General features: G+C 45.2%; 1 protein-coding gene across 4 annotated transcripts; it reads right to left on the reverse strand.

Moving 5' to 3' along the window:
* Window positions 1-395: 395 nt before the first annotated feature.
* Window positions 396-26,497, reverse strand: gas2l1 (growth arrest-specific 2 like 1). 4 transcript variants are annotated; one of them, XM_023804292.2, is made up of 6 exons: window positions 25,755-26,497; window positions 22,193-23,099; window positions 13,280-13,387; window positions 7,549-7,645; window positions 6,762-7,059; window positions 396-5,247 (listed from the first exon to the last, which is right to left on the reverse strand). In XM_023804292.2, exons 2-6 carry the CDS (start codon window positions 22,856-22,858, stop codon window positions 3,519-3,521), a joined length of 2,898 nt encoding a protein of 965 aa, XP_023660060.2. In that variant the 5' UTR covers window positions 22,859-23,099; window positions 25,755-26,497; the 3' UTR covers window positions 396-3,518. The 4 variants fall into 4 exon arrangements, with proteins under 4 accessions (XP_023660060.2, XP_023660057.2, XP_023660059.2 ...); XM_023804289.2 differs by lacking the exon at window positions 25,755-26,497 and adding an exon at window positions 24,187-25,723; XM_023804291.2 differs by lacking the exon at window positions 25,755-26,497 and adding an exon at window positions 23,297-23,413.
* Between the last annotated feature and the right edge of the window lie 87 nt (window positions 26,498-26,584).

Raw genomic sequence — 26,584 nt, forward strand, 5'->3', positions numbered from 1 at the left:
TCAAACTATGAATGTATTTTCAATCAAATCAGTGTTTCCCAGCCCGGTCCTCGGCGACTCCCAGACGGTCCACGTTTTTGCTTCCTCCCAGCTTCCTGCCAGACAGTCCACGTTTTAGTTACGTCTCAGCTCCCTATCGGGAGCAAAAACGTGGACTATCTGGGTGTCCCCCAGGACCGGGCTGGGAAACACTGTCCTGAAGCCCTGTAACATATTAAAAATAGAAGCCTTTTTTCTATTTTTTTTCTCTTTAAATTTTAATATACGTAATGTAGACCTATCTGGAGGAATAGAATCTAAAAGAAGATTAGCAATTCTGAAATGTATGTTAAACTAAATGTGTGCATATTCCCACCCCACAAAAAGATTAATAAATAATTATTTGTACCAAAGACTATTTATGGAATCATTTATTGCAAAGAAACAGCAATGAAAATTCAAGGGGAAAAAACAGTGGAGTCTTGGTCTTCCTGTATTGCTATTTAATACAAATAAATTCTACAATGACAGAGCACCACTAAACAACACCAACAATAATAGTGGAGAGCATCAGAAAACAAGCAACATAAAAAGATAATTGTAACCATCTGTTATTGTTACACTAACACTATATAATAGACAGTCGTAAAATAAAATAGAATATACAATATATTTGCATTCAAGTACCAAATAACATTTGCATTTTGGGGTCCTTTGTTCACAGCAATGACAGCTGGTCACAAATAACTTTTAGGATTACACCCGACATGCAGTACATCTCCATTCTAAATTACAACACAAAAGCATGGAAAAGTAAAATGATTTTTAAAACTTAACCAATAAATTTAGCACACTAACGCAACAAAATGGTCAAAAGGAAAAGAAAATTTGGCTGAAGTGGAAGACCCTAGAAAATAGACTACCAGATCCGTCATGGGTTCCTAACGGCGTGAGTGGGGAACACTGCTGGCTGGCAGCTGGACACCATTCCATGCCTTTGGAAGGTCAAAGACCTACCACTAAAAGCTTCAATTTTCTATTTTTGTTTGAATGGCTTCATGTGTATCTCTCATTCTTTGGGTGGCAGAAATAGGAAGTTATTATCATATTATTACTGACAATTAATAAACTTTGCAAGTTCCTTTTACAAAGAAACACTAAGTAAAAAAAAAAAAAAAGATCCATATGTCATTCCAACAGCACATAGCAGAGGTGTGGTATTTAGGAAAACAACTGAACAAAGAATCCCACTGAGTACAGGTCATCGGTGTGGTCCCGTAAATATACAGAATTTCAAAAACTAACTCATAAGTCTGAAGGCTGTCAGTCATGCAAGATCGTCCATACTTGAAATCTATAAATAAATAAATAAAACCCATTCGCGTAGCCTTTCATCCCTACTGCATCTCCACACGTTACATAACATGTCAGTGTTCTTCAGACCCACTCCCTCATTAGGCATTCGACACAAATACAAAAAACCCTGAATTTCTTTACACTTCATCGGGGCTGGGGGAGTCCGCGACATTTTGCGTTAATTAGGCCTTTTTCAAGGATGCCAAAATCGCTTTATCATTATACACTTTTGGAACAGTGCATCAAGACTTTCACTTGCACAGTATACCGCCATGCTGTTTGAGTGCACCTGTACACACATCTTTTTAATGTACAACCACTCCGCAAACATACAGTGATACCAAGAAGTACACATTCCATTTCATTCAGTACTCATTCAATACTATATAAAGGGGAATCTTAAAGTATTTGTTTAGAGAGACAGCTTGCAATTCACAAACAGTTCAACTATTGAAATGAATAACTAAACAGGGCGCCTTGATATTAACACCTATTGTGAAAGCCACTCCCTCTGTATCCTGTAGATGGCAGTATGCGATCACAATTTCAGGTTATGGCAAGAGGCATTACAAGAATGCAACTACAGATTGCAATCCGATTTTAATGTTGTTCAACGCATGAATAAGTTGTCGGCTATATTCTATAAATCCCACAATGTTTCAAACATTGAGTTTAAGACAATACTATAAACAGAGGGAGACGTAATAATGGAGCAAGCAACCAGCTCTATGGAGCTAAAGTTAACGGCTTCTTGCACTGCACCACGGTCGTGGGCACAATTCACAAATACTCACTGGTACACCGGTGAATGCAACGGGCAAACTGGGACAGAATAACACACGCACGCACTTTTTTAAGGCATAGGTAATAGTCAAGGCAACCTTCCCAACAGCAGATTTGCATAGCTAAGGCAGACAAAACACATTTTTAAAGTATGTACATATACCATATACAAACTAAGCATGCCATTTTATTATCAGATCTGCAGATGAAGATAACCAATAGCAGATAAACTGAAGTAATATGTGTGGTAAACTGGTGCAAATCAAAGGTGACTGGACCTGATAACCTCAGCGCCTGGAGTTACAGTCACATTCAGCACTCAGAAATTTACATCTCACCTCCTTAAAAAATTAAAACTTAAAAAATCTAAAAGTGTACATATTTACAAAAATATTATTTACTAAAATATCTGTGTAGCTACTATACAACAGCCAGAACTAAAGGTGGACAACGACAGGGGCCACAGCTGCAACGTACGAGGTGCATGTGTCTCGGTCACATTGGTTAGACCAGAGAGAACATGCAGTCGCTTGGCTGATGACCTGACCCAAGCAGCACTGTACATATAACATGTAGTGTTAAATACACACTTAAAGTAAAACCTAGTGTCTGTGACTAAGATACAGTAAATACAGATGGAGAAATCTCACAACACCATAGGATGCAGGTTTTTGTGTTCACATGGAAACTGCGGGGTCACAGGGAATTAGAGAATTGGTCTGATTATTGTTTACATGTTAGACACCCAGAAGGTGTGTATGGCTGCAAGGGAACAGATTGATTGGCTATTAAGTCATGCAGGTCATACTTGTCTTTGAAGACCATTATGCACTTTTGAGGTTAACTGCCTGTGCAGAGCAGTCTCTTCTACGGCCGGTCACCCATCAATAATTAAACCTGCATACTTAACCTGTGAATCACCAACCTGGCTGATGAGAATGCAAACTGATAACGGTGCTCCTTTGTTTCAGTGGTTCTTTGGGAAATAAATACATTACGTTTGAAGTGCAAAAAGGAAGTTGGAAGCATTTAATTGATGATTGGAAGGTCGCATGAGGTGGGGATGGGGGGTAGGAGGCCTGAAGCCTGAGGCCTGCCTTCACATCACCCAAACAAGGCTCAGAAAGAGCTCTTTAAGCACTTGCTCTGAATCATCCAGAGACCTCGTCCCTAGTTTGTTTTCCCTGACAAAGTAGCTGCTGATGGCCGAGGTCCGTTTTATGGCCCTAACCTTAGCCCTCCCCTAAGTGCCTTGATCTGTTTGCAGTCCCATGTGTCCTCTGTCCCAGCTGCCCCTTCATTCACGAGGAAAGGAAGCAAGCAAGCATCAGAAAGCCAGCCGCAAAGCACATGGGGGCAGCTTATTCTGCTCGGAGATGCATCCTGGGTGCAGATTCCAGCTACATCCAACAATCATCATCTAAGCTCCCAGACCCCACAGAGGAGGCATAGTCCCACTGGCCTAAGCTGGGGGAGCGGGTGCGGGGGTTGATGAAATCCACCAAGGCCTTGTGGATGGGTTTCTGGGAGCTGGGGTAGCCATTGCTGCGGGCGATGCGGGGAGAGGCGGGCAGGGACAGGCAGGCGCGTGGCTGTTCCCTGTAGCTGACTGGGGTGGGGATCCGCGAGGGCTGGTTCTCGGGTCGGTTGTCGGTCCGTGGGCGGATGCGCGGTCGCAGCTTGAGCTTGTAGATAGAGGGCACACGATCTGGCTTCCTCATGCCCCGCTTGGGTCGCAGTACCACCCCCCCATCCCCATCGGCGAGCGGCGGGGGGGATGAGGAGCCCTCGGAGCGGGCCTCGCTGAGGCTGGCGCATGCCGAAGAGCTCTCGCTGGAGTCGTCCCGTAGGGAGCAATCCTCCGGGGGAAGCAGGCCTTCATCTTGGTTCTTATGCTCCTCCAGATTGTAGGGAAAGTCCATGCATTGGTCTGGGTGCCCCAGGGGCTGCACTGTGCTCCTCTGCCCCGCATCCCTGGGTATCCCCGTAGCCTGCTGGAGGCCCTTGTCACCATCCTCACAGCAGAAGCCTGGTCGCTTCTCAGAGTTATAAGATGGGTACATCTCGACATCTTCGTTGCAGCTGGAAGCAGGTGGCAGATCCCTTTGGCAAGAGGAGGTGGAGGAGTTGGAGGAGGAGTAGGCAGAGTCTGTGACATTGGGGTCACCTGGGGGCAGGGGAAGGAGGGTCCCAAACCCTTGTTCCTGTCCATGGAGCTCTACGTCCGCCACTCCCTCGGGGTCCTCGCTGGGTATGGCCGCAGCCAGCTGCGTGTTGGCTAGAAACTCAGCCTCGAAGCTGCGGATTAGGTCTTGCTCTTTCTGCAGGTCTAGGCTGGGCAGAACCCGGAGCCCGAAGCCCAAGCTTTGTCGGTTGTCTTCAGGCTCTGCCCACTGGGGGGCGCTGCGGCCGGGCCGGTGGGGGGCATGCGAGGCCCGAGTCGGGCGCTGTGCGTGCGGATGGGTGGGCCGGGCTGAGGAGCAGGAGTAGCGATGCACTGGGGAGGCTGATGGCTGGGAGTGGGAGGCAGGAGGCTTGTGGGTAGCTGTGGCCTTTTTACTGGGGCTGCCCAGCGTTCCTTTAGCTGGGGAATGAGAGTGACTGGACAGCTGCCTCCGCGAGAAGCCCCCGCTTTGCTTGGGAGAGGCAGGGGCTGCTAGTTTTCCTCGACTCTCCTCTCGTTTGTCAGTGTGGGGGATCCGTGGGCCTGGACTGGGCTCACTAGCCCGGACCCGGGCAGGCATCTTGCCCTGGCTTAGCGAGCGTGGGACCTGCAGTCTGCGCGCCCCCTCTGGCCCCAATGAGCGCCCCCTCTCTGGTCGGGCTTCCCGTGACTCCTCGAGGACACCCCGAGGCACGTTGGGCTTCAACGAGGTCTCGGTGGGCCGTTCCCGGGACTGGCTGCGTGCACGGGCCAGGGGGGGGCGCAGAGATGGGGTTTGGCCTCCTCCCGCAGGCCTCTCAATGATATGCTTGCCCTCGGTGCGGCTCACCAGCAGGACCACCTCCTCCCCTGGGCGCCGGGAGCCCCCAAGCGAGGCCCGGGCCGTCCCACTTCTAGGGGACATTATCAACAAGTCACTGTCCCCGGACATCCTGCGCGTTGCCGGAATAAACATGTCCTTGTTCCTGTGGGTGGGGGGAAATAAAACAAAACAAAACAAAAAAAGTGTCAACAAAAACCCCAACACAACAAAAATATAAAGGGTGCTTGATTTGGGAAGGATCTTACTTAAGGTTTCATAGAAAATAAAAACAAAAACAAAAAAACACAAACACTGAAAAATCACAGTTACATACAGCTGAATCAACCCATCAGTTTCAACGGTAACCTCGTTATGTTTATGTATTAAAGGTATAAACCCTGCCAAACACAACATAAATGTAAATGGCCCCGACCCCAGGCTGACATTGTACCCTGTGACACAGTGTTAGGCAGCGACTAAGGAATACAGTATATAAGGATCAGCCGCATTACAGATTATTGAGATTTTCTGGCTCTGTGCACCCACTGCAGCCACACACTGTTCATCTTCCAATCAAAGTCGGTTTCAAAGCCAACTGATATCCAGCAATATCAGTTATCAGGAATTCCAAAGCCAGAAGCAAAAGAAACAAAATGACCTCTAAAGGGACAAAATGGCAGAGAGCTGGCTGGAATGGCCTAGATTAGCCGATTATATTTGACTCCTACCGCATCAACAGGCTTCAGATTAGCCTTTGATCCCCAGTTGGGACACCAAAGCAAAGTAGTCTGAGGTCAAGCGTGCTATCCCACCCACAGCCTGTGCCTGTCTGCGCCTCTGGGAACACACACACTTTCTGGCCTGGAGTCAAGATGAGCAGACTACTTTTATTCTGCTCAAACAGTGGGGTTGCTAAATCTCAGCAGACTGGGTGGTACTTTCCACACAATGCACAACATCAAAGAAATAAGATTTTTTTTTGACCGGGTAGCCAATAACTGCATACCAAAGTCTTGCCAATACTGTAATGACACGGAAATGAATAAGCAAAAGACAATCCAGTATTTAATTAATATAAACAACCAAACATGTCTGAAGACAACTCATTACAATCCAGGTGCAGTTAGACACCCAAGGCACAAGGGGGTGGCAGACTTGCCAGGTAATAAAAGCACTTAGTGTCCGGAAGACAAATTTTTGTCACGTCAGTATCAGTCATGACTAATGAAAGCAGCTCTTTAACCTGCCTTCATTTTCTACACTATGTGATTGTCTGTGGGCGTGTGTGTGTGTGCGCGTGTGAGTCAGCTGGTTTTGGTCCTGGAGAGCAGCAGTGGTCACTGCAGTGCTGGTGCATGCGTCACGTGATCTTTCAGGCAAGAGCAGTTGATGTCCTTACAGTGGAGTCCTTACTGACACCATGAGACGACTCCCTACCTTCCCCCCAAGTCACACACACTCACAGACACACACACATTTGTCATTGTGGGAACATCATAGACTCAACTTTAGTGTCTATTTAGAAGAATGCCTTTATTGTCATTGTACGGGAAGCAAGTACAACGATATTTCAGTCTTTGCATGTCATCTCGCCCTCCTGTGGACACACTTCACCTCGTTTTTGGGGGAGGGCTAATGTGCCTACACACAAACAGACAGACACAGAGAAACAGCCACCTGAGCGAGGAGGGGTGCCGAGGTTCGGAGCGGTCCCGGGCAGGACGGGGCATCAGGGTGCTGGGCCGGCCAGGGGTGGCATCCAGGTCCGTGGGGAGGGATGGCCGGTGGGCGCGGGAGGTCCTGCATGGAGGGGAGGCAGCCGGAGGGGGGGGCTCCACCAACCGCCTGTCCGGCGTCTTGAAGGGAGCAGCACACTCGTTGCGCCACTGCGGCCCAGGACTGGTGGAGCGTGAGGAGTGGGCACTGGAGGACTTGCTTTGTGAGCCCCCTGTCTTGGACTGGTGGTACCGGTGAGCTGGGGGGGAGGTGGGCAGAGATCAGTCTCAAATGGATACTCCTACTGCTAGCACAACTAGTTTTACACACACACCAGGTTTACCTACTGCCTGTGGAACAGAAGTTAAAACAAATTTCTTCATTGTGGGACTGACATTATGGGTTCAATTGGAGGACAACAGTATCTACCAAAAGACATAGACAATATGGCCAAAAGTATGTGGACACCCCTATTAGAGGAATTGCCTAATTCAGCTGCACCCATTGCTGGCACAGGTATATAATTAACATCGCATGACTGTGTGCTTAAATATGTTTAAGAGCTGATCCAGGTCAACTGCACATAAAGCAGCTGAAGGTCAAGAATTCTTGGAAAAAAATTAGTTGCAAAGTGGTAGCGAGACAACCTGATGACCTGAAACAACGGTGGTAGGTTAGCATGGGATGGTTAGCATGGGAAGGTTAGAACATGAATAGTGGGATGCTGAGGCCAGCGTGTGAAACCTACCAAAAGCGTGGCAGCGGCAGGGGTCGTGCTTGTCCAGGTAGTGCTCCAGCGTGTCCCAGCCGCCACCCACTCGCACCATCACGTGCGTGCGCAGCACCTGTGGGAGCAGCAACAAGTGTGACGCCGTTAGCGTGCCAAATCCTGATGACGTGTACGGTCTGAGAAGAAACTGAATTTATGGAAGTGAGGAGATGGGAAGAGGGATACGCGTACGTTTCTATACGAGATAACAGAAGACAAACAGAGAGAGAACAAATAACTGGCCAAATTGGGAACCACTTATGCATTCGGCAAAAGAACAGAAGCCATTTAGACAAAGCATGTCACAAACCCTTTCCGTTCAAGCCCTCCCCTTCCATTGCCATGCCAATGCGCCAACAATGCAACACAGGGCGCTGTAAGAGTCCCTCCCTCACTAATACAGGAGGTGGGGGCCTTTGTAGTAATTAGCGTACTAACATTAGTACGCTAATTACCATGCTAACAACACTGCCCCCCCAGCCACCCTGGGAAGTGATGTAATCACTTGCAGGGGTGGCCTGAGGTGGTCGGAAGCCTATGACAGCTCCCCCAATCGCAGCCATTTCTCACGCTGCCACGAGAAGCAATTCACTGTGGATTTGTCTTGCCACAGAATATGGAGCTCAGCAGTTTAGGGATCTATGCCCATGTCTGGAAGGTTGTGGGTTTAAATCCCAGGGCTGGCAGAGTAATCATCACTGTGGGGCCCTTTAGCAAGGCCCCCAACCCCAACTGCTTCTGGGTACTCTGCTCACTGAGCCTTAAACTAGCTCCCATTTGTATATAGGTGTGTCAAAAAAACAAAGAATTTTTATTAGGGCTGTCAAAATTAATGGGTTAACGCGGATTAATCCATCATCATGATTAATCTGATAAAAAAAAATTACGCAATTAACCCATCTGCAGAGCAGAATGATTCAAAATCACTGAAATGTCTCTGTCAACCCATTTCGGGTAGTTTTAGTGCGTTCCATTTCCCCTCGGAACTTGTATTCCGAGTCGGATTTTGAAGCCGGAAGTGACTACATGCGAGACATCCGAGAAATATCTCGGAGCAGCACAGAGGATCCCGAGTTCAGAATCCAACATGGCTGCACCCTTTATCAACAGAAGGGAAAGTTGTAGTCTTATACTGTTTAAGCACTACTTCTCATTTGTGGCTCATTAAATCGGTCGCACACGCTATACCGTCCAACTTCTCTGTGGATGTGTTGCTACGTAGTTTTATATGTAAAGCACCGCACGTAATGTGTTTAGGGCTGCAACTAACGATTATTTTGATAATCGATTAATCTGTCGATTACTTTTTCGATTAATCGGGGGGGCAATTCCATTTCCAGCAATTTTTCATAACCCAGTCTGTCTTTGTACAAAGGTTGTTTCCAGCAACTCACATAAAAAACAAATGTATGCTACATTAAGAGTATAAAAAAAATAATAATTTTGTAGCAGCTGAATCAATGTAATGAAATACACAAAATCTTGTTTTATGAAGTGCAACCAGCATGGTGCATAAGATAATGTATTCAGTACTCCAGTTTTTTAATGTAAAAGCACAGACTACCGCTGCTGCTACTAAGAATATTATTAAATAATTGTCTAATGTTATTTAATGCTGATAGACATATGTGACAGGGGGAGAGCACGTAAGTGAGTGTGTCTGCATTTATTACGAACAAAGTAAACATTTATTGTGGAGAAAAAGCCTTTTCCGCATTTTACGCTAAAAATGCGCCATCTTGCACTCTCATGAAACGCCATAGACTTTAGTGACTGAGCGACGCAAATAAGACGATTGGTGACGAAAAATCCGTGAACGGCAGGCGGCAAATTTTGTTTTAAAACGTGTCCGGTTGTTTCAGCATACTACAGTGATGAACTGTAAATAAGATAAATAACATAAGGCTATTCAGTTTGTTTAATAAAAGGACAAGATATAAACCAGTTCTATAGGAAAGGTAGCCTTAAATGACTTCTGTTGTGATCTGGCGCTATATAGAAAATAAAATGAAATAAAATTAACTTGGGGCGCCCCCCTAATAGAATGGTACGGTAAACACGTTGTGGTATATGTAGCCACATTTGTAGCCACATAATAGCTGATTGTATTGACAACCACGACTTCCCCTGCGTTCATGTAAACACATGTGCGTGTGTGAAGGGACGGGGCGGGTAACGCGGCTGGCAATAACGCCATTTGTTGCACTTGAAGTTCAGCAATATCCGACAGTAAACGGCTCATAAATAAGGATATTCTCAGAGTTATGGTCTCGAAATAAAATCCCGAGTCCATGACAAGAACGAGTACAAATACGGCTGATTCAAACAGAAGATCGAGACCTTCAAAAACTGGTCTTACTACAACATTTGATATTACTATAAATTTCTATCATGAAGAAAGGAAGCAGTGTTGTAGTGGTAACAAGAAATTTAAGGTGGGTAAACTACACTCACCTAAAGGATTATTAGGAACACCAGACTAATATGGTGTTTGACCCCCTTTCGCCTTCAGAACTGCCTTAATTCTACATGGCATTGATTCAACAAGGTGCTGAAAGCATTCTTTAGAAATGTTGGCCCATATTGATAGGATAGCATCTTGCAGTTGATGGAGATTTGTGGGATGCACATCCAGAGCACGAAGCTCCCGTTCCACCACATCCCAAAGATGCTCTATTGGGTTGAGATCTGGTGACTGTGGGGGCCATTTTAGTACAGTGAACTCATTGTCATGTTCAAGAGACCAGTTTGAAATGATTCGAGCTTTGTGACATGGTGCATTATCCTGCTGGAAGTAGCCATCAGAGGATGGGTACATGGTGGTCATAAATGGATGGACATGGTCAGAAACAATGCTCAGGTAGGCCGTGGCATTTAAACGATGCCCAATTGGCACTAAGGGGCCTAAAGTGTGCCAAGAAAACATCCCCCACACCATTACACCACCACCAGCAGCCTGCACAGTGGTAACAAGGCATGATGGATCCATGTTCTCATTCTGTTTACGCCAAATTCTGACTCTACCATTTGAATGTCTCAACAGAAATCGAGACTCATCAGACCAGGCAACATTTTTCCAGTCTTCAACTGTCCAATTTTGGTGAGCCCGTGCAAATTGTAGCCTCTTTTTCCTATTTGTAGTGGAGATGAGTGGTACCCGGTGGGGTCTTCTGCTGTTGTAGCCCATCCGCCTCAAGGTTGTGCGTGTTGTGGCTTCACAAATGCTTTGCTGCATACCTCGGTTGTAGTGAGTGGTTATTTCAGTCAAAGTTGCTCTTCTATCAGCTTGAATCAGTCGGCCCATTCTCCTCTGACCTCTAGCATCAACAAGGCATTTTCGCCCACAGGACTGCCGCATACTGGATGTTTTTCCCTTTGCACACCATTCTTTGTAAACCCTAGAAATGGTTGTGCGTGAAAATCCCAGTAACTGAGCAGATTGTGAAATACTCAGACCGGCCCGTCTGGCACCAACAACCATGCCACGCTCAAAATTGCTTAAATCACCTTTCTTTCCCATTCTGACATTCAGTTTGGAGTTCAGGAGATTGTCTTGACCAGGACCACACCCCTAAATGCATTGAAGCAACTGCCATGTGATTGGTGGATTAGATAATTGCATTAATGAGAAATTGAACAGGTGTTCCTAATAATCCTTTAGGTGAGTGTATATACACAGCAGTAAAAACGGTGGGTAACTATTTATATCCTTAACATTAGTGATCTCAAAAAAGGTGAGTAAACGCTGTTTTGTAAATTTAAAAGGTGCGTAAATGGCGTGTATGTGCATTTACCCTCCACTACACCACTGAATGAAGTATTTGCATTAAGTAATCTGAATAATTGCACAAAATAATGCAAAAACTCCACAATGTCACATAATACATCAGTGTATCTCCGACCTAATTTCAGGCAATTATCGTCAAGTGCTGGCAAAATTAAAACAAGACTCTGCTGTGTCCGCCTCCGCCATTTTTTAAACGCTTTTTTCAATTCTCCCAGAATTCATCATGTAAGCTACTCAAGGCACGCCATTGGTTCTCGTCACCTTTTTCTTTTATGGCGGTCGGCATCCAGCTTTATGGTACTTTCTTGCCACCGCGGCTTTGCTTAGCTTACTGCTCCCAAATTAGGAGGTAGCCACTGTACTTATGTGTATAATAACGTAGACCCAACTAATTGATTATTAAATTAGTTGGCAACTATTTTAATAATCGATTAAATCGATTAGTTGTTGCAGCCCTAAATGTGTTATCAACTGATATTGCTAACAATGGCAATTAACCGGGCTAGAATTGGACATAATGATTAGTTGGATTATTTGTCGGATTTACGGTAGTTCGTGCTAATTGTAAGCGAACGAAGATAAAGACCATTTAAACTGAGGTAACTTAAATCCGACAAGTTGTCCGGCTAAGCAAAAAATCTTGCTTTTTGATATGGGTCCATGATATTGCACTTCTGTGGCAGATGGAATGCATCCGACTCATGTTCAAGATAAACATAAACATGTTAAGTGCATATATATTCCCTTTTTTCTTGAGTCTGTTTGCTCATGCAAAATTAAATGTGATTAATATAGATTAAAAATGAATGATATTTAATCATTATTAATCAAAATTAATCCACAGGATCCCTGTGATTAATCTGATTTAGGGATGCTCATTTCGATTAATTTTCCCAACCGACAACCGCCGTTCGTTAACCGAACATTAACCGTTAACTGATTAGATTAGAATATTAAATTCCTCTGGGGTCGGCGGTCCCGCCGGCGGGATCTGACAGAAATTTCGCCGAACCATTTAAATAACTCTGCGAGGTTTTATCATATACACATTTAAAAAACACCCTCAGAAACCTTGGACGGTCTACTTTTCAAATATATATATATATATATATATTTCCTGGGAGCGCCTCCCACTGGTGACAGCTGTGCAATGGCATCCCGAAACCCAAGCCAAAACCACAATGGTGCCTATCCAGTTCAGGTATATCGATATAGCATCACAGCACAAGGCTAAATTCTACCCCCTCCCTGCCCCCACCTAAGCAAACAGCAAAGAAAGCAATGCATCACAACACAGCCTGCTTTCATAGGCGCTGTGGCAATTTCTGCAGCTTCTGTGAGGCCTGAAAGGCTCCCCACACGCATTCACTCAGAAAACAGCCCTAAATGGGCAGCCAAGAAGCAGGCTGCCCTGGGTCAAGACAGGTTCTGGCCAGGCCTGAGGACGTGTTTAACCACAGTGTGTCATACATTCATTACGTGATTATGTGGTATTTTAATTTGGGTTGGACACCTGTGTGTCTCACACACCCAATATATTAGGCTTGTGCCAGATTCTGATAGGAATAAGTACAGCACCAAGTCTGTATATTATGGCAACAAAAGCCCCCCCCCAACCAGCGTGCCTCCCCCCAAAATAAACAGTTCTCTATTTCCCTGCTCATTTCTGGATAAGATCGCAGAAGTGAGCATTATTGCCAAGGCTTAACAGCAGAAATTGCCGGCAAACAAGATGGGGGGCAGAGAGGAAGTGATGGCGAGGGGGTAAAAAATGCTGCTTTTTTGTCAGCTAGCCTTGCAGAAACAGAGATCGAGGGGGCACGGCAACGCTTCCCTGAATCAGAACCATGAAAACACCCCATACAGATCTGGGTAGAACGAACAAGCCTACCACAGTGACAGACATGAGGTCAGAGGTCATACCCGAATGAAGATCAGGGAGCTGGAGTCTCCGATCTTGTACTTTCCCTCAGAGACCTTTGTCATGGGAAACTGGGCGGGGCAGGAACACTTCCCAAGTATCTCCCGCACCTAGAGGGGAGGGCAAAGGGAAGAACCATTAACACAGACACAGAGACACAGGAGAGCCAATGGACACTACTGACGAGAAAGCAAAGCACAAATGAGAGGAACTCTGAAACAAAAAAAGCAGTAACCTTAACTCGAGCTTGACCACGTCATCCTGTGTGTGTGTGTGGTGGTAGCCAAGGTAACGATTTCACTGATCTCACTGAGTTTTAACGATCTGCCCTAATCTCAGCCTGGCAATGCAGACCTAGCAAAGCATCACCTCATCACAGCACACTGCCATGGCCCACATGCCAATAAACAGTCCTGGAACTAATTTAAACTCACTGCTTTGGGGCCGGGCCCGCCCATTATGAAACAGGCAGGGGACGCAAATCAGCTGACCTCCCCCCCCGCTTCACTGATGTAGCAGCACTGCTGTCCGCATCCATGACAGCATTTGGATGGCCCTTGAAACGCGTGTCACACAGACAGGAAGTGACAGGGGGCGCCAGAGAGCATTCGAGGCCAGGCTCTATGTGCTTGTCCTGGCCTCGCCTCTCATATTGTCTGGAAGTCCTCTCAGACAAAGCATGCAAGCACTTGTCCACCAATGAGGCATAAAAAGACGAAGGAATGAAAGAAAGGAAAGAATGATAAATGACAGACACACAGAAACTCAAACAGCAGAGAGATTTATGATGTCAGAAACAAATAAAATTGAACTTTAAGGATCAGTGTGTTCATTAAATATCGTGTGTGTGTATGCGCAAGCACACAAAGGGAGCCGTTTCTGTTAACACAAACACTGCTAAAATCCACATGCAAAACACACTAGAAGCCTCTAACTTTCTCTGCCAAATTATCTTTCAGAAATAAAATAGTTAACAATAACCCTTCCATTCTAAAAAAGCATATGGTGTAATACAAGTTCAGATAAAAAAAATCAGGGAGAGGTCATTAAACATCATGCTCAGGGAACTTTAAAATAGCTGACTACTGTATAATGGACTCTCTCTCTTTCTCAAAGAAAAAACCCTAATCCCAACAATGACAACCTTAAATAACATCACAAACAAAATATATGACTTTCGATATTTTTAGTTTTTTATTGTAGTCACAGGTTTTTATGAAATTGAATTTCCCCTTATGGGGACTGAAAAGGTGGTCCCCATAAAGTCAAAAAGCAGGTTATCACATTGTAGGGACATGTTATACATAACGCACACACGCACACATGCACACACACACACACATCTATATTAAGGACTAGTTTACAGAATGACCCCAGTTATTTCTATTTTCTGCACCAAGTTTATAAAGGCTGAGAAAACACGTGCACTGCATAAGCGGAAACATCTCCCTGGTTACAGACAGACCTTTGGTTTGTGTTCTTTCCCTTTCTCTACAAATAATAATTTTTTTCTTTTCTTTAATAAAAAGGAGAGAACTTCAAACGCTTCCATTCAGCGGCAGCCAGTCGCCTGTTCCGAAGCAGGACAGACATCACAAAGAGTTTGTTCAGTACAATAGCTTTTCTCCAGAATACGCAAGACAGATTTGGCAAAGCAGGATTGGTCAGGGGCCAAATCTGTAACTTCTGTCAGCATGCAAAGGCTGACAGACCAGCAAAGTCCTCAGCATACATTGTGGAAATCGGGTAAAAAAAACTCCATTAAAACAAAAGCTTTCACTGCTGGGCAAACATGAGCACTGTTCTCCCATCTAGTGGACACACACAAAGATAGTACAGGCAACCTGAGCACTGATTAGCTTTATGATGAAGCCAAAACCAAGCGGATCAATTACTTAGTGCCAAACTATCAAGGTTTGGGTGGTATTACAGATAAACCGCTGCACTTTTAAATTTCGGTGACCAAATCAGCTGAATGAAGGGAGGTGTTCCCCCATGACAAAATTAGCCATAATCCAGAATTTTATTACCAAGATTTCAAAACACCGGAATAGCGTTGCTTTTGAAAATTTTGTCAAAACACCCCATATATTGTGGCATAATGTTTTGAAGGTATAAAAAATTAGATACTGCCCAAACCTAGCATGGCAATGCCATGTGGTACTTCGGGCAGTATGTGTCTGTACAGTCATGCAGGAGACTCATGAGGTGCTTGATCGAAGTGCAAGTTTACGCTTCAGACTAGTATTCAGATGCAGGCTGCTATCATCCCGCTGGGGAGAAGCTTGGTAACTACACAGGGAGCAGACGCTCTGGAATGTCAGTGATAGAGAAACAGAGCGATAAGGCATCACCGGTTGACTGAAGCACATATCGTGGCAACGGCAGGATTTCCTCTGACACGGACATGTCAGCAGCAGAGAATGACAGGCGACGGACGACACTGGTGAGAAAAAGCTGAGAATGGCGTGACTGCTTTTTTCCCCCACCAATAGATTTATTTGCTTTGACATTATTCCCAAAAGACGTCCCAGGATACATTTATATTTATCCATTTCTGTTCGATCTCGCAGCGCCGTTCAGAAGCGACTATGATTCGTAAGGTTCTCTTCCTGCGAGGCCCACGGATGTTGGGCTGCCAGGGCTGATAGGGTTGATAGGGAGACGGGCACAGGGCGGGGTGGGTCACGGAGAGAGGAAACTGCAGTTTACCCAAACAACCAAGTTAGAAGGTCACCCATCTGATATAAACGATAAGTTCAGGGGAGAAAAGGTCCCAACGGAATGGGATTTTTATGCCATTTAAAAGGCCTTGGTGAGGACTTTTGAAAAAAACAAAAGCTTATTTTTAAGATTCCTCCCATCCATACATTGAGCTTCCAAGCACTTACACAAGGTCAGGGACACTGTGAATGAGTTGGCAGTCCATCACAGGACATAGACTCTCACACTACAAGCAATTCAGAGATGGCATTTCACCTGAACATTTCTGCTTACACACACACACACACACACACAGATACTTACACAGACCAATCCAAGCTACACACACGGAGCCAGGGGTGGGACTCAAACCTTCAACCCTAGACGAGTCAGAACTACCAATTTAATATCCCAATAAAATATCTTTAAGTAAACCATTGATTTCTGCAGCAGCTGCTTTTGGGGCTTTAACATTTACCTTTAGCCAAAGCCACTGTAACCAGGAGATGGAAAGAGTTGCCTTGACAACACAGAATAAATAAGACCTTTAAATTGACGTAAGGTTGGCTCCCCAAAGGTCCAGTTCATATGAACTTGGTTCACCTTCTCCAAGTCGAAAACCCCACTGTGATGTTTTAATGACGCGTGATGCTCATTAGCACTGGCGGAAAGGTGGCAGGAGTCCTGATAACGAGGATTCGGTATCGGAGGGGTCCAAAGGAAAGAGACTGTCAGAGGGAAGCTTCTCCTAAAGAAAGGACACAGCCTGACACATCAGCCTGAAATGTGAAGGTGTGTGTTAGTCATCCTCATGCTTCTGCAGATCACCATGCTGTATTAGCGGAGAGGAACCTGGCGATTATTTCAATTGTCGCGGGGGGAGGAGGAGTAGCATTCAGAGAGCAGCGAGAGAAGGGTACAGACAGGTGGGGACATGCTGAGGCCTCTACAGGAACCTGCATGGAGCGGCCAGACAGACCGGCTCCTGCGGCAAGGGAGGCGCCTGTACGGCAAGCTCAGAGACAGCCTGGGTGTGCTACCGTCCTGAATCGGAAAGTTCCAGAAGCTTCCGTTAAGGTTTGTCGAGCTGAAGCTGAAGTCCAGCGCTGGTGGATCTGAGCAGAAAATAACGACTCACTCACACGGACGAAATGTCCAAATATCCCAATGTGTGGCGGGAGTCCAAGAAGGAGAGCATGGGCGACCAGCTGCCCTTGCCGATGCTACGGAGCATAAAAAGTGGCATCGGTGCCACAGGACCGTCACAGTGTGATAACGAGGGTCAGTCGCTACTCCCCAGATGCTGTAAATTGCATGCGTACAACAGCCGGTTCTCTGGCAAAAGACAAACTCCCACTGCACACACAAAAAGCCCATTTTGAAAAATCAGTAATAATTATGCTATAAAATAGTAATACATAAATGTTTGTATAGCATAATAACTTTAGGAAGACGAAAAGTAAGCATGAGGCTGCAGGATGGATGCAGAGCCCCCGGTGAAGGGGGTGTGGGGAGCATGTCGGTGCACTGTGCTCAGCTATGCACTGATGTCATGGTATAAACACTTCCTGGGAGTGCGAGGCTGCAGACACACTCCCCAGCCGGGCCTTCCAGCCTGACCCACTACAAGGCTGCTGACCTACTTTCCCCCTCCCCCCTCTGCACCCCATGTGTTTCTGTGTGTGTGTGTAAAATCCATTACAGCACTGCTGAACAGACTGAAGTGTCTTTACAGTACAGTCACAATATTCACATGTCTTCTGTGTCATTAAATGTGGCGTGACTGAGACTTCGTGGCGGCAGGAGTGGGGGTCCTTTCTCCTGATCTACAGTTAGCAGCCCCACACACACACACACACACACACACACACACACACACACACACACACACACACACACACACACACACACACACACCTTCCTCATTTTCAGATTAGCTCTATTGCTTCCTGCCCTGGTCTGGCAACAAACAAAATCCACAGACTACAGTCATGTTTTCCGTTTCCAAAGAAATAAGTTGAGAGAGGAGGGGGGGCAGATTCTGCCCAAGGAGACTGGGTGTGTTTGTCACTCTTTCAGGCACAAATATAGCCCTGTTCCCCAAAGGATTTCAGCATGGCTGCTGAAGCCATACATTACGCAGTTAGCTGCCCCCTTACATTATGGCTGAAAACCCAAGGCCCGGACCGCACCACGGGGCCAGGAGGGCAGGCTGGCAAAGGACAAAACCAGCATCTGTTATCCACTCATTTTACTGGTTCTTCACCCATGTCTGAGCATGTGGAACAACCTGGGACACCCATAACCTGTATGGTATCTTTAGGATAAGCACGGTATAAAAATGCAAAACAGCCAAGCTGACAGCGAACAGACATATGCACGTCCAAATCAGAGGATTATCACCTGCAGTAAAATCACCCCCCCCCCCCACCTAGAATGGAATATTCCAAGCAGTGAGATAAACCTATCTCAACAGGGTTTGCTGGGAATGGGAATGTTGAAGTGATGCAGCCTTCCTGGAGCGGGGTGGGGTTGGGTCAACGGCTCTGGCACGGGCTGAGATGTGGAAAAATAAGGCATCATTGTGTCGGCAATGAGTAAGAGCCGTTAGATGCTGGGGGTGGGGGGTTGTTTATGCGGAAGCAGCGGTAACCAGGAAACCGGGTGGAAGAGCCGCTCGGTGAGGAACTGAGGACTGATAATTTCGCTGTTAATCCCACACCCAGCAAGACCGATAACTCAGGTAGTGAAGTGCTGAGCATGTGTGGGGCTTTAACATGATGTTTTAAAAGCAGCAGCCCGTTGGTCACCTAGGGAGGGCGAGTCTGTACCCTGGGCCCAAATGTCACAGGCTGTAATTTCCAAAGGGAGGGAAGGTTAATTACCAGCAAAAACAAGCCACACAATTGAAAATGAAACTGCCTGAAGCTACACAACTTGTCGATATAAATAAAGCTAAATTGCAAAGTATACTTCTCAGATTTATAAAAGCAAATCTTTAACTAGGGTGGTATGAAGGCTCATTGTGCAGCATTAGGGCTGCAGGGATGGGGGTTTGAATCCCACCTCTGTTCTGCCATGCGAAGACATGCTGTCAGACTGACTGGTATCTGTTTATGACCCACAGTGTATGATGGGGTGTGTGTGTGTGTGTGTCCTGTGACGCACTGCCCCCCCAGCCTGGTGCCCGGTGCTGCCTGAGACAGGCTCCAGGTCCTCCTGAAACTCTAACCAGGATAAGAGATTAGAAAATGCATGGATATATTTAATTATCCAAGCCTGACCTTAAAATTTCAGACAGTCTAAAATTCCCATCACTGTAAATGATCAGAACCAAGACTATCACATGAAGACCTAGGCTGATTTCTGAAGCTGCCTCTTCCTGTCCCTGCATGGGGCTTGGCTGGATTACACTTTAATATTTAATGTCCGAGATGGTATGGCTGCCTTCATAAAGGATGATCTGATTCCTGTTAAATCGTCTCATCACTGTCGGAGGAAACGAGTCCAGCAGGAAGCGTAGAAAAAAAAAATCAATTTAAGCTCATTTTTCAGTTGCGCTTTAATTTCAGGATTTTAGACAGTCTTTGAACAGATGAGGTCTGCATGTGATGCAGTGAGCATTACACACACCTCCAGTGAACATTCAGGTCAAAGTGAAACATACTTAGAGGAGCGTAGCTCATCACGTTTGAGCGAAATGGAGCTCTAGCAGTGGCAGAGAAAGGACAACTCTGTTCTACACACCCCCGCTTTTGTGGGCAAAAATTCCCCCCACTCCAAGAAGAGATAGCTCTGCACAGCCTTACTAGAGAGGAAAAAAAAATCATAATAAATGGACCTCATTGCCGTACGACCCGGCCGATCGCTCTTATTGGCTCGTCGTTGGGGGGCTACACACATAATAGCCACATTGCATGATGGTGCCGCATGGGTAGCGACGCCGGGGGCAAAGACATCAGGGTCGAGACTAAATCGACGGGGCGAGACCTAAGGTATGCTTAGTAAAATTTTAATAAAGAATTTGTTTAAAAAAAATAAAAAGACACAGACAAATACTATGCACAGAACAGTCTTTTAGCCTTATAGATTACTGTGCATGTTTGTGTGTGTGTGTTTTTTTTTTTAACAAATTCTTTTTTATGTTTTACAAGCTAAATAGCCGGTTAATAATGGAGATGTTTTTAACCAAGAATGACCTGTATTGCATTTAATTTAAAGCGGCTCTCTGGGGGGGAGGATGCTCACCTCTCCTTACAGGATACCCCCCCCCCCCCCATTAAACACCACCCAGGTCGGTCACCCCCCCCCCCATCACAGCATTCATGTGACACATGCAGTAGCCCATCCAGTCGGACCACACTGCCTCAGCTACTTTACCAGGAAGCTGACAAGGATCCCCAAGGACAAGAGTATGATGCACAGGGCAAAAAGTCATTGTGTCAGGATGGGGGTGCATGCGTGTGTGTGTGTGTGTGTGTGTGAACACGCACACAAAAAAGCCCTAGAGTGAACTCATCCCAATGGCTCTGACCTGATATAACACTCTCTCTCTCACCACTTTTATAAAGGACCATCTACAGCTGAGACGAGTGTGTGGGTATGAGGGTCAGGGTGGTTTAACTTGCTGATGGTCCCACTTCTGACAACTTGGGTAATCATGTTTATACTCCCACACCACCTTCATGGCACTGACTGAAAGTGGCTGTGAAGCAGGACGGTTATAAACAGCAATGAGCCATTCATTCTGGAAGATGGTCTGCAAGGTCAGAAAAGTGAACACAGGGGGCTCAAGGTTAAGGACTGTGAACATTTAGTTGCGTTTTGCGATTTGTTTTTTTTTTTTTTTAAAAACATCATCGTATATAAAGAGAAACTGCAGGAGGGACAGAGGATTGGTGTGTAGGGTTGGGTATTGAAAACAAAAGGTTTAAAGTTTTTAAGAACCAGGATATCCCCCACACACACTACTAGACATTTACATGGAGAAACCTTAGGAACACCAGCGCACTGACACACACAGGTGTGCACACAGGTGCTCACGGACGCGTGCTCACGGACACACACTGTCTTGATCGGCTGTTGCTTCTGGGCATGTGTTGTAATGCTGTTTGTGCGTGCTGTTCAACAACATTTAACATTTGGTGGTCGTTGTGATTAGTACAGATGTTGTATGTTGTCTTTCTCTTTTCAGCAGACATGAAAGCAGATTATCTGTTTTGTTTTTTTCTTTTCTCTCCTCTCTCTCTTTCCCCCTTCTCCTTTGTTTCCCCCCTTCTCTCTCCCTCTCCTTCTCTTGAGGAAGTAAATAAAATAAAAATAAATAAATAAATACAAATAAATAAAGTAGCCCTCCGCAGAGGGGGGGGGGGGGGTGAGGGAGTTAAAAAAAAAAAAAGAGAGAAAAGAACCAGGATATCAATAACATTAAAAACCCCACTTATTTGATAGTTAAATTGATTGATAGTTAAAATCTACCACTAATTCAGTCTTCTAGTCCCCTCAAAGTCATCTTAACAGAAGGACATCATGTCTCAGTGATCAACTGATCTCCAAAGAACAAAAAGGAAAAACCATCTTCTAAGCCTATATACCTTTAACATCACTGCATATCAGAAAACAGGGGCATCAGAAAACATTTTTTTTTTTATTAAAAACTACTGCGTCATTTTGAGGAAATAAAAATACAGAGCAAGACTGTTCAGACACTACTTTAACAGAAAGGTCAAAGACCTCTGCACAGTACCTGACCATAAAGCCCGCTGACACAAGGTGACACCGCGGTGTAAAGTCCGTACCATAATAAGCAGATGGAACGTCTCCAGTTCACCAGGAAGACCAAAAGTTCCTCCCAGGAGAACGATTTATTATCCATACTCTGAATCTTCGTTTGAATTAATTATGAAACTATGCACATCCAGGCAATCGATGCATTCATGTCAATATTAAAAGGCCAAGCCTTTCACTTTAAGCCGAAACAATACGGATCGCCACAGGCGCTGCTTTGTAAGAACAAAATCTGATCCCTGAGCATGTGTGCAGTAGGCTACGCGTGTGCTACCGATACGACAATCGTAATCGTTTAAATGTCTAAAATGTCACTTATATGACGGACGCGTACTGTAAAAATACATTCGTTTTGTTTTGACACCCTACGACTTGGCATGTATAAGAATGAATATGTCCACCCCAAAATTTGCCAGGTAACTTACCAGTTCATCCAGGTTGCGCATGTCGCAAAGTACTCGCTTCTGCTGCCAGTTAGGGTACAGATCAGAGTCAGAGTCCTCCACACTCTCCATTCGACTAAACGACCTGCTTGGCGGACTCTGCTCCCCCAGGTTCTCCTGGTCCCGGATCTCCTCTTCGATCTCCTCCTCCAGTTGGATCAGCATCGGGGCGAGCATCCCGAACTTGGAGCCCCGGCGGGCCACCTCCAGCAGGCACAGAACGAAGTTCTTCTCGTTGCGCCGCTGGACCAGGTCGTTGGTCTCGAACATCAACACGTCCTTGATCCACAGCTCCTGCCGGCACCAGGCAATGAAATTTGACACGTTGTCACGGGCTAGGAAGGAGCCCGGTACCACGTTGCGTGACTGGAAGACCACGTCCTTGCTCGGCAAACGCATGGAACTGGCAGCCTCCGGAAACCCCATCTGGAAGTCCAGCGCCGCTCGGTTCACGTTGTTGGCATGCTGACAGAGGACGCAGCCCGTCTCCAGCGCCTCCATGAAATTATCTGGCGAGATATCCAGGTTATATAGCGTGTGGAGCCACTCCGCCAGGTCCTCCTTCATGGCATAGAGATATTCCTCGCTGGATTTGAATGGTCGAATGCTTTTGGAAGCAGCGGACTGGATATTACTTTGATCAGCCATGTTATTTAAAAATGAATCCAACCAACCTTCTGGATATTGCCGAACGTCCCCTTACGTTAGAGACCGATGAAATCAAAAGGTGAGGTCTAGGCCGTCGGACACACTGCGTGTCTTAGTGTTTCAGATGATTTCATTAGCGCGATTGTCCATTTTCCCCTTGTTTTTAATGAAGCACGCCGACAGCCGGGTATTCCCGATGTCAGCGCCGCGGTCTACATCGCCTTTTCCCCCGGAGCGCCAGCTGCGGAACGAGAGAGCATACCAGCATAGCGGCGTTTACCGACCATCAGCCTGATGTGAACCCAGCCCCTTATGTCGTACAGCATGCTGACAGGAGGGGGAGGTGGAGTTATGTATAAAAAAAAAAAACCCGAAACAAACAAACAAGGTATCACCCCCATTTAAAATTAAAAAAGGGAAAGCGCTGACAACCAGCACCGTCACTGTCGCGTCAGTCACATCGTGCCGTCGCGATCCTCCGTTAACGCCGCCCTCCGGTTTTGGAGACCGGGTAGTTCCTCTCGTTAAGACAAACGCCAGTAAGGAAGAGGAGGAGGAGGAGGAGGAGGAGGAGGAGGATGCAACTTAACCCTGCCAAGGCACCAGGGTTCGTTTGTGGACATGTGCAAGTGGATTTATGATTGAGGTAAAGTCGGAAAGCTGTATTTAATTGCCTAATTATGTGGGGGTCAAAGTATAGGACTATGGGTGAAATGTGTATGGATGCACTAAATTATACTGATAGACCTCCTTGACAAACGCGAATACGTGCGGCAAAGCACCATCCAGTCTGTCATTTACACTAACTGACCTATTTATAGGCCTTATCAATGTACTACTAAATGGATGTACAAAATGACAGGAAGCATTTGACACATTTTTCGGCGAAGTGAAATATAAACTCAAGCCAGATAACCAACGTAAAAAATGTAATTTACAATAATAAATATGACAACTGAATCATATGTACCGGCCTGCATCCCATGTCACAATGAACACAGTACAAAACCGAAAGCGTTCGGATATGGAAACGTGAGGTCAGCGATAATCTCTCTTCAAATATACACTGTACGCTGTTCCTGAAAGCGAAAATGATACGTTTTATAGGTGCTTATAGGTACTCTACATACGAACAAAAACGGAAAAGTCCCTAAAATTACTTCACCTACTAAAATTACTACCCAATCGGTTACTTTAAGTATAATCTTGTCCAGATCCGATAAGATGCCGATAATCACTTGAGACAACCATGTAACCAGAAATAAAAACCTCAAGATCCTATTTGTTTTACCTTGCGTGATCCGGATGGAAACACGGAGAACCCTTACCGGAGCATGAGTGGAAATGATCCAGGGTTAAAATTTATCCAGCAGTCACTTGTCGCTGATTCATCCTCCACCTTACGTTATTTAATCCGTCACTTGCATTCCTCCACGAGGAGTCTGGAGTCAACAGCTGCAATCCCTTTAATGCATTATACTTTTTTCCCCATAAATCAACTATGCGTTTAAAATGTTCAACGTGCTTCATTAAGGATATATTTTATAAAAGCTACAGTTTCTTGCTTATCGCCATTGTCCTAGTAAAGCGGTGTCTCGGCGACATCGCTGCACTGGATGAGTCCCCTCCCGTTCGTCCGGCACCATTTCAAGTCCCTTTTTGCTATTGAGGCTTCACCCCGACTGAAATCGAGCGTTCCTGGGAATGATCACCCACTTTCCGTTGGAAGTACGTTTGAAGGCGAACCCTCCACAGCCCGCTTCATTACATCTACGATCGCAGTGTGATCCGGTGCTTAACAGGGAGGCGGAGGCTGTAATTTTGAATAACGAATTGGAGTCCCGTAAGCATTTAAAAAGTGGCTCTACTTTGTCGCGCTGTTTCAACGGATATATTTTTATAGACTTACAGACAAAAAGCTCAGCGTCATAACCATGGGAAAGAACAAAACACCCACGACACCAAAGGGGAAATCACTGGATTTTTTTTTTATATCTCGTGGGAAATCGGGTTCCCTTTTTCGGAGTGTCATAATAAAACGCTGCTTAATAACTAGGCTATTTGGAAACGGTAGGATCGTCATGTGTGCTAATTAAGCATATGGAAGTAGCGGAGAACGGAAATAAGATTATTCAGGTGGGAATTGATGTCAATTTACCTGTCTAGATAATGACACGACGTATTGTTCACCGGATGTGACACTTAAAACCAGATTGCACACACTAGGAATAGTATTCCTGTCTATGTTGCGAGTTAAGTCTTATCCCTCACTATTTCTTAAAATTCTCTCCTCTGGGCCACATGAAAAAAATCACTGTGCGTTAAACACCGATATCGGATACACGACCATATTTTCAAATGGGGATAACGTTTAGTAGTCTGCATTTTTTCATCTATAATAATGGACCACTTGAAAAGCGGATTCTGTATCTGGTGCTTCATATTTTATCTGTCATTTTTTCTATTCTAAAGTTCATATTGGAGCGCAAGCAGGGAGTTTCAGCTGTGATAAATGATTTTATGGATAGACCAAGAGTCCTGTTTTGATTTGAAAAGCGCCAGTTGTTCCTTTAAGAAAGGGTGAGGGGAAAGAGGCGGGGGATTGGGATGAGGTCATTTAGTTTTGTGAAGCCGGATGAATCAGCTTTTCTGTGTAAAAAAATAAATGCTCTTCCGTGGGATACACTTGTATGGCTCAACCTGACCTTCCAGTTTGAACTGGCTTCATTAGGCTTTAAAAAAATATGTTAAGTACGGGATCAGTTCAAGCATTCGTGCACTGGAATGGTTGCCTCAATAAAGGGTTCCCAACTTTGATCAGCTGACTGGAGTAAAATTTTCGAGACCAGTCTGCACACATATGCACAGGCATTTACATGAATGTAAGTTTTATTACCTTTTAAATAGTCTGTATAGTTTGCGAACTTCCCCAGCTCTTTTGATTTAGGTAATTTTAGGTTTATAGTGGAATAATGTATATTTGCCATAAGATTTCTTGCGGGAACCTGTCAAGACAGAAGCATGAGCGTTGGCAACCATGTAAATATATCACTTCGTTTTCTAACCTTATCTAGTATGAACTCAGGTGTTGACAGCGTAGTCGAGAAGGCGACAGGACAATTCAAACAGGGCATTTATATATAGGGTTATATAACCCAACAGTTTCCCTTCCGCCATGAATACATTCAGATTAAAAGCTTGCAACCAGTCTGCTTCACAGATGTGTTAAGAGGTAGAGCAGGCTGTTCATCTAACATACATCTGAGATTGATTAATCCTGTTTTTAAAACGTATCCAAAAGGTTGTTGAACCAATAAAACACCTAATGAAAAACAGGAATGGAAAAACAAATATTTCAAATAGACTTTTCCAGGGAAACTAGTGGATCACCCTTGTGGGGGTGAAGGGACAATTTAAATTTATTTAGGGGATTGATTTTTTTTATTGACAGTAAATCAATTTACTGGCTTTATTTATTGACAGTTCTTACGTTATTTGTACAGGCGCACCAAGTACAAAATGCCGTTGTTTGTTATGAGTGGTAAATTTGAACATCGCGGTTTTCGCACGTTCTTGGTTACAAACGTAAATCATCCTACAAGGGGAACGTGCTTAATTTCTACTGCGTTCAAGCGCAGCTATTAACTCCACCTTTCCGATTTTTGTGATACTGCTGTTACATTAGCTTCAGCATATTCAAAATGAAGGGCACGTACAAGTTCCTGC

The sequence above is a fragment of the Paramormyrops kingsleyae genome, chromosome 2 (genome assembly GCF_048594095.1).
Source record: "Paramormyrops kingsleyae isolate MSU_618 chromosome 2, PKINGS_0.4, whole genome shotgun sequence".
NCBI classification, from domain to species: Eukaryota; Metazoa; Chordata; class Actinopteri; order Osteoglossiformes; family Mormyridae; genus Paramormyrops; species Paramormyrops kingsleyae.